Raw genomic sequence first — 8,550 nt, 5'->3', positions numbered from 1 at the left:
CATCGATTGGGGAAGGTGCAAAAGCACTACTTTTAATAAATGGAATAGAAATGATCATACTGGGGCAGCTAGGTGGTGCAGTAAGTAAAGCGCCAGCCCCAGAATCAGGAGGACCCAAGTTCGGCTCTGGCCTCAGACTTTTAATACACACACACACACAGTAGCCATGTAATCTTGGGCAAGTTACTTAACCCCAACTGCCCTCCAAAAAGCAAAAAAAAAAAAAAAAAAGAAATGATCATACTAATAGTATAGCTTTATTTATTTCTTTTAAAAAATTTTAAATACTACTTCCCTGGTCCTATGATCTTATGCATATAATATTCCTTGAAATGAGACAGATCTGTCCATGCTTGCCCTTCTCTTCATCCTCCCACAAATCTTCCAGAGGAGGTCTTTTCGGTATTCTAAATGATCTTCAAAGAGTCTTAACCTGGAATCCATGGTGAGATTTTAAGGGCTCTGTAAACTTGGATGAGGAAAAATACATAATTATTTCCATATATAACTGGTTTCCTTTGTAATCCTATGTATTTTATTTTATTCCTCCAAGAATATTATATTGAGACAGGATGCACAGGCCTTTTCAGATTGCCAAAGGGGTTCTTATCACAAAAAAGTTAAGAGCTCATCCTTTAGATCAAAGATTCAGAGCTGGGAAGGACCTTTGAAATAACCTAATTCAGGCCCCTCATTTTACAAACATGGAATCTCGGACCTAAAGAATGACTTCTATAAATTCTTATAGGTAGTAAATAACAGAGGTCTTTCACTGCACCAAACTCTCTTGACATTTCATGTATAGAGTTTGGAGGCACACCCCAACTAACACATTGGATTTCCCAGGCAAGGTTTCCTGAGGTTCAAAATACTCTGGATATATACTTTAACTCATATCCTTAGCAGACAAGCCCCCACCAATTTGTTCTCCTGTACTAGTCTGCTAGAGTACACAATTAGTTCAATGAAAAGGCTTATGATGACATAACAAAGTAAAGAAAGTAATAAAGCATCTCCCTCCAAAAACCTTGGGCATACTGTCTTAAAAATATATCATCAGAGGGAAGAATGGACATATTTAAGGAGTACATATGTCAAGTGTATACCCACAGAAGACCTCACTTATAAAGAACATATGTGGGGCAGCTAGGTGTCGAAGTGAATAGAGTACCAGCCCTGGAGTCAGGAGGACCTAGTTCAAATCCGGCCTCAGACACTTAACACAAAAACTAGCTGTGTGACCTTGGACAAGTTACTTAACCCCAATTGCCCTCCAAAAAAAAAGCAAAAAAAAAAAAAAAAGAACATGTAGCGAGGTATACATGTATTAGGGCAAATCTTCCATATGCTTCCACATGCTTCTAATACTACATGACTGTCAATTTCTTCTGATATTTGTATTCTGATCCCCACTGAAACTGGTCCCTATTTTTCTCAGCATAATGTATAGAGCCTCAGGGCTGAGAAGCTACCAGGTTGTTTAAGGAGGGATGACTGGTTTTAGATGGGGAAACTGAGCATGTCAAAGCTTCCATGTCTATCAGAGTAGTATTTGGCCTGTGAGTGGCTCTGTATATCCATCCTGGGTGAGATAAGGAGACTTTTTTTTTTAAGTAACTGAGCCAATTATTCATAATTTCAGCAAAGTTAAAGGATATAAAATAAGCCTACAAAAAAAATCAGCCTTGTTGTCTATTACCCACAAAATACAGCAAGACATGATAGAAAAAGAAATTACATTCAAAATAACAATGAAATATATAAAATGAGGGAGCTATACCAATTGTACTACCAAAAGATGACATTATAGAACTAAAAAAAATAATAAAATTTATCTGAAGAAACTAAGAGTAAAAAAATTTTAAGAAAAACAAGCATGGGTATGCTGGTAAATATTTGACAACTGGCTCTCTGGAAAAAAAAGTAATGTACCTACAATGGAGTTTTGAGTTTAATCTGCATTATTAATATTTTTGCCATCACTTTTGTAAGGCTAGACAATCAATAAAACTATAACCGGAGCCCTGATTTCTAGTTTTACTGATTTCTGAGGAATATGTGTTCACACTGAATATTTAACAATTGGTTTTCACAAGTCTATTGGAACTGTTTCATCACATCCTTGAAAATAAGCAAAAAGAAAAAAAAAGAATAAATAGAGAAGAAAATAGGTACCAGGTCTCCAATTACAGTATAAAGCAATAATTATCAAAATTATTTGTTCCTTGTTAAAAAACAAAAAAAATTATAAAGTTGATCAGCAGAATAGATTAGGCACACAAGATCCAGAAGCAAATGCACATAGCAACAGTGTTTTTTAATTTAATTTCTTTCATTTACTAAACATTTATTTTCCATCTCTCCCACCTGCAACTAAACCCTTTTATCAATACAAACTTTGTAACACATAGGCAGTTCTCCTATAATAAAAAGTACTGTGCTATGCAAAAAAAAAACCAAACCAAAATAAAATAAAAAAACATAGTTTATGAGGAAAATAAGGTTGGAACAAAATGATAGAAACTTCATCAGTGACACACTAAAAAAGATAGGAACCTAATAAAAAATGGTAGCACAGTTTTATATATGTTAAGTGGTTAAGAAATACATAAATAGTGGCAGCATCCATGGCCTTGGGCTGCTAATCAGCCTGTGCCAGATTTCTCACAGGCTTCCTGGTTGACAAAGTCTTCAGAAAGTTGATCAGGTCTCAACACCAGCCCTCAGGGGTAGAGACCATGGCAGAAGGGGATTTGGCTGAGGTACAAAGCTCAATAGGACTTGGCGTGGAGCCAGGTTATCTTAAACTGCACCTAAAACAGAGCTCCCCAGCAGTGCCGGAAGCACCCGCAAATGTAAGTTTATCAAAAAAAAGGAGGTCAATTTGCTATGAGACGCCCAGAATTTACCCGCTATGCACGAACGACAAGGTGAGATCTCAAAGGTGAGACAAAGTACAATACCAGAAGATATGCAATAAATATGATATTTTACCTTGATAGAAACCTGAAGTTTGCTTGTAGTAGTAGGTATTGGAAGAATTACAGCTATTGTTTTCCTTGTTATAGTCACTTCACTTCCCATCAATTCATGCCAATTTTCTCAAGTTTCTCTGAAACAGTTTCCATTAGCATTTCTTAGAGCACAATAATATTTCATTACATCCATATACCATTATTTGTTTAACTATTCCCCAGTTGACAGGCACTCCCTTAGTTTCTAGTTCTTTTCCACTACAAAAAAGAGCAGAATGTTAAAACAAATGAAACAAACAAACCCAAGGACCCTAAATATAGGGGGTAAGGACTTACCATTTAAAAAAAAATGCTGGGAAAACTGGAAAGGAGTCTGGTAGAAATTAGGTTTAGAACATCTCACATCATACAGCACAATAATCTCCCAATGGATGCATACATATAGGTGGAGATAAAGAGTCAGATAAACCAAAGAGCAGACAAAGAGATACTTTTCACAACTATGGATAGGAAAAGAGTTCTTGAGTAAGTTAGAGGAGATCACAGGAAACAAAATGGACAATTTTGAATACACAAAACAGAAAAGTTTATGCACAAATCAAATTAATGCAGGCAAAATTAGAAGTGAAACAGTTACATGGGAAAACATCTCTGCAGCAAGATTCTCTGATAAAGTTGTTATAACTATATAGATACAGAAAAATTGATTTAAATATATAAAAACAAAAGCCATTTCCCAGTTGATAAATGGTCAAAGGACAGGTACAGGAAGTGTTCAAGTGGAGAAACTGAACTATCAACAACCACACGAAAAAATTGACCCAAACGAACAATTTGTAGTTTCATATGTACAATCCCTTTTCTGTTCTAACTTGCATATTTAAATGCTCTCGTCAACTGATTTATGCAAGTATAAAATAACAAAAGAACACTAATTTGGGGGGTCTGAGCACCTGGGTTTAAATCCAAACTTTTTTTGTATGCAAATCACTCAACCACCTTGGGCCTCAGTTTCCCGATCTGAAAAATAAGAGAGAGGTTGGATTAGATGGCCTCTAAGGATGCTTTCGGTTCCCTAGCTCTACGAATCTATATTATTAAAAAAAAAAAAAAAAGGCAAGCATCAATAAAGTAAAATAACTAGGAAGGCACTCGGCCTCATCCCCGGGCGGGGCCTGCGCGGGCCCTGGGCTGTAAGCGCCGGGTGGAGAGAAAGGGTGGGGGGAGGCCATAGCCCCGCCTCTTAAAGCGTGAGCAGAGCAGGTCCGGTCATGCAGAACGCGCCCGCTGAAGCTTCACGGCTTAGAGATACTTTGGGCCGAGGAGACCGGGCAGAGCCGGGCAGAGCTCGCGGGGAAGGTTGGTGACAGCCGCGCGGAGAGGGGCCATAGCCATGTCCCCGAGAGCGCTGCTACAGTTGCGGAACGTGGCCAAGGCTGCCTGGGGCTCGGGGGTTTGGGGAGCCTCCCCTCCCTGTTCTTTGGGGCCACGGACAGCCCCCAGGTCAGCGGCCGCCTGGAAGGGTGAGTACACGCTTCACGCTCCCTTTTGGGACGTAAAAGCTAAGGACAGAAGATGGACCCACAAACTCGAGACCCAGGGGAGGCCGTGGCGTTGGCTTCGAAAACGGGAAGAGACCCTAAGCTTGCTTCGTGCCTCCAGCCAAGCAGGCGTAATCCTCGGGATCGGGGGTCGCTCCCGGGATGCGCACTGAGCAGAGTGAAACAGGGTAAATAAAATGCTGAGGTCTCACCTTGTCGTTCGTGCATAGCGGGTAAATTCTGGGCGTCTCATAGCAAATTGACCTCCTTTTTTTTGATAAACTTACATTTGCGCGTGCTTCCGGCACTGCTGGGGAGCTCTGTTTTAGGTGCAGTTTAAGATAACCTGGCTCCACGCCAAGTCCTAAGTTTTCTTTGTTGAACTCTGGTTGACTCTGTCTTGCTGGATGTAAATACAGTGACACTTTTTCCAGTGTCATCAGGAGCATTTCTATACCAGTCTCTGATGATTTTATAGTTTGTAATTATTGGTCATTGGATTATAGATTTAAAGCTAGAAAGCAGCCTCTTTCATTTTACAGATGAGGAAACTGAGGTCTAGAGAAATTAATATGAAGTGCTTCAGTTCTTGTAAGTTGTAAGCAACAGAGTTGGGTTTGGAACCCAGATTCTCCAAACCCAGATCGGTACTTTTCTATACTGGTTTAGTGTTTTTTTGCATACAAAGGCTGCCAACCAGAATCTTTCAAATTTTACTTGCCCAGGTTGTCAGAATTTTCTTAGGTGTGTGCTTTGGGAAAGCTATTTTTCATGTTTTCCCTTGGCAAATATCTGTTTAAGATGGAGGGGAGAGGGAGAGAAGAATTTATTTGGGGAGAAAGAGGAAGGAAATTTTTGTTGTTGTTATAACGGTTTGGGGAATAAATCAAGCCACACTGAAAGGACAAATCAAGTCTGAACCGGTTTTTATCAAAATGATTAACTGCTGGAGAATCCCATCTCTCAGGCCTAGAATTTGGGACTTTTTTCTATCACTGCCTAAAATTCCTTATAACATTCCTTGTAAAGTGGATATTTCGATTCATGGAAGAAGGAAAGACCAGAGAGTACTTAGGTTCTAGTGGGGAAAGTGTCAGGGCTAATGACAAGGCCCCAGGATACTGCTTCCAGCTGAAAAGGAAGATCCAGGGGTCGTCACCCAGCTGATAGTAGACATCCTATGCATGGTGAGAATTGGGTGATGGGGCAACAAGTGTTGGATTACAGTCTCCCAATATGTGCTTTTAATTGTAGAATTATATTCATGAGTCAGTTCAGGGTTGTGACCTCTGTGATGTTCTGGGAGAATATCTGCCTTACAAACAGAGTGATTTGAAAAAAATGATATTTGATATTGACTCTGGTCTCTGATTGTTAGCCAAAGTGAAGTACTCACATCTAGTGCAGTTTTCTAAAATTCAGAGCTCCACCAGACTTTTCCCCTACTTGAATTAAAATAGGATAGTGTATGTTTATTTTTTATAGGAAGATTCATCTTGATTAAAATTATTCCGTAATTACTTTTTTTTTTTGCTTTTTTTGGAGGGGGGAAGGTAGGGCAGTTGGGGTTAAGTGACTTGCCCAAGGTCACACAGCTAGTTTTTGTGTTAAGTGTCTGAGGTCAGATTTGAACTCAGGTCCTCCTGACTCCAGGGCCGGTGCTCTATTTACTGCTTCACCTTGCCGCCCCTATTCCATAATTTCTTACAAATCATGAGGATATAAAGAACCAGTTATGCCAAATCTTCTCTTGCCACTAAGTTCTAAGAATTCTTCATCATATAAAAAATATATATACAAAATGAAAATAAAAATATAGTTTCTGAGTTTCAAAGTTCAAGTAGAAGCTAACATTCTTCTAAAATTAATTTTTTTATAACATGCCTTTTAGAATTCATCATTCCTTCCAAAACTCAGGTCAGGAACCTCTTCCCTTTAGTTAACTGAAAAGCCATTCATTCTTTTCTCATAGTCATATTCTCCATTTAATGATATCATTACCACAAGTGCCTATGATTCTGGAATAATTTACATTTTGGGAATTTTTTTTAGAGTTGAGATCATCAGAGGAAGGCCATCATCATTTCTGTTCTGCTGCTTCTCAGAATGTCACCTACAAAGAACTGAAAAATTTGCTGCATTCCAAATCCTGTTTGTTGATTGATGTTAGGGAGCCATGGGAAGTTCTAGAATATGGAAAAATTCCAGGGTTTCTCAATATACCATGTAAGTTTTTCCTTCCTTAAAATGAATTATAATATACTTAATACCAGGGTGTTCCAAAAGTCTTAGTGCAGTTTTTTAACCTTTAAACTGCACTAAGACCTTGACATTCTGTATGATATTTTCATAGTAAATTATCCCTATAACTCATTTTGAATTTTTAAATGTTTTCTTTTAGTGGGTGAAATAGATCAAGCTCTACAAATGGATTCAGAGGACTTTAAAGAGAAGTACAATAAAGATATGCCTTCAAAGTCTGATAGCCTGGTGTTTTCTTGTCTAGGAGGAGTGAGAAGCAAGAAAGCTCTAAATGCCGCCTTATCATTGGGTTATGAAAGGTAAGCAGATAATGCAGCAGAGCTGACTCAGAAATGTATAATTCAAAGTTTCAGTTGAAATAATTTTCAACTGGAATCTACATATTTTTTAGTTTTCCTATAATTATTTTAGTAATGGCATGATGGGTAGATTTACTTTTTAATTTATGCAGTTATCTTTTCATTATGTAAGTATGATTTACCACAAGTTAAAAGCCTTTTTATTGGTCCTTATGATGTAAAGGGTAGGTGGTAAATAGTTATATGTCATTTTTCTCCCAACAGTATTATTTTTTTTTTAAAGCAATCGGGGTTAAGTAACTTGCTCAAGGTTACATGGCCAGTTATTTCTGTGTGTGGTGCTAAGTATCTGAGCCCAGATTTGATCCCCAGGTCATCCCCACACTGGAGCCGGTGCTCTTACTTGCTGAGCCACCTGTCCTCCCCTAAGCAATTGGGACTCAAGGATTACACGGCCAGGTGTTTCTGGGTGAGAGCCAAGTGTCTGAGCCCGGGGTTTGATCCCCAGGTCATCCCAACACAGGAACCGGTGCTCTTACTCGCTGTGCTACCTGGCTGCCCCAGCAGTATTATTTTTTTAATAACAATGTCGATAGTACTAATTGTTCCATGTTTATTTTCAGTGCTCGCCACTATCCTGGAGGTTGGAAAGAATGGGAAAGCTATGAATATCCAGAGAAGAAAAAATAACATGACAATGAATTTTGAAATCTAATTAACTGTTTTGAAAACTATTTTTAAGGTAAATTATGTTGTAGAGGCAACAGAATAAAGTGGGGGAAAAAGCATAGTAGTCAAAAGATCTGCATAATAGTTGTATAACCTGGGTGAATTCACTTTACCCTCTCTCATTCAACATCTTGGTCTGTAAAATGGGTATAATAATATTTACTCTGTCTAATTTCTTAGGGTTGTTATGAAGATCAGCTGAGATAATGTATGAAAGAACTAATGAATTATAGATGTGTAGTACTAAAACCAGTGTGCTTGTACATTTTAGGAACTTAAAGCAAATATTGGCCTTATCAAAACTGAACTTGCACTTTTTGAAGAGGAAAAAGGGAGAATTAATAGATAAACTTTCTACTTCAGTTTTAAGGTCATTTGTTAAAATAAGACCAACATGCAGAGAAAAGGTTAATGTAATTAACCAGTTATTCTGAAATGAAAATTTAAAATATTAAAAGCAACTGTTTCATATCCATGAATTTTGTGACAAGTTAATAAAAGTTATAAATTTCTACATAATCTATTTGTGGCAAAGAGACCTAATGTGGACGTGTCTCATTCATTGCAGTCATCTGGAGACTTAATGGGTTTTCTCAAAAAGAATCAGATAGACTAACTCCGTAGGAATGGAGAATCTGTGGCCTCAAGGCCATATGTGGCCTTCTAGGTTCTCAGGTTCAGTCCTTTGAATCCAAACTCCACAGAACAAATTCCTTTGATAAAAGGATTTGTTCTGTAATTGGA

At 38.1% G+C, this 8,550-nt stretch overlaps 1 protein-coding gene and 1 long non-coding RNA gene across 2 annotated transcripts; one reads left to right on the top strand and one right to left on the bottom strand.

Moving 5' to 3' along the window:
• Positions 1–250: 250 nt before the first annotated feature.
• LOC138153039 (uncharacterized) lies at positions 251–4,848 on the bottom strand. Its single transcript, XR_011166278.1, has 4 exons — positions 4,729–4,848; positions 3,929–3,995; positions 2,995–3,112; positions 251–469 (listed from the first exon to the last, which is right to left on the bottom strand). It is a non-coding gene; the product is annotated as an uncharacterized lncRNA (long non-coding RNA).
• On the top strand, positions 4,198–8,325 carry LOC138153038 (thiosulfate sulfurtransferase/rhodanese-like domain-containing protein 3). The gene is made up of 4 exons (XM_069077166.1): positions 4,198–4,498; positions 6,569–6,742; positions 6,918–7,077; positions 7,701–8,325. Exons 1-4 carry the CDS (start codon positions 4,369–4,371, stop codon positions 7,765–7,767), a joined length of 531 nt encoding a protein of 176 aa, XP_068933267.1. The 5' UTR covers positions 4,198–4,368; the 3' UTR covers positions 7,768–8,325.
• Positions 8,326–8,550: the final 225 nt, after the last annotated feature.

The sequence above is a fragment of the Petaurus breviceps genome, unplaced genomic scaffold (assembly GCF_028583685.1).
Source record: "Petaurus breviceps papuanus isolate PSGF00001 unplaced genomic scaffold, PetGlider_PUasm1.0 90977, whole genome shotgun sequence".
NCBI classification, from domain to species: Eukaryota; Metazoa; Chordata; class Mammalia; order Diprotodontia; family Petauridae; genus Petaurus; species Petaurus breviceps.
The sequence above is the reverse complement of the archived record's forward strand: the minus strand, read 5'-3'. Positions and strand labels throughout refer to the sequence as shown.

Excerpts from the sequence above, each read along its gene's own strand:
- LOC138153038 (XM_069077166.1), top strand. The coding sequence starts at position 4,369 with ATGTCCCCGAGAGCGCTGCTACAGTTGCGGAACGTGGCCAAGGCTGCC. Across the intron at positions 6,743-6,917 it reads AGGGTTTCTCAATATACCAT|TGGGTGAAATAGATCAAGCT; the intron begins GTAAGTTTTTCC and ends GTTTTCTTTTAG. Across the intron at positions 7,078-7,700 it reads TTATCATTGGGTTATGAAAG|TGCTCGCCACTATCCTGGAG; the intron begins GTAAGCAGATAA and ends GTTTATTTTCAG.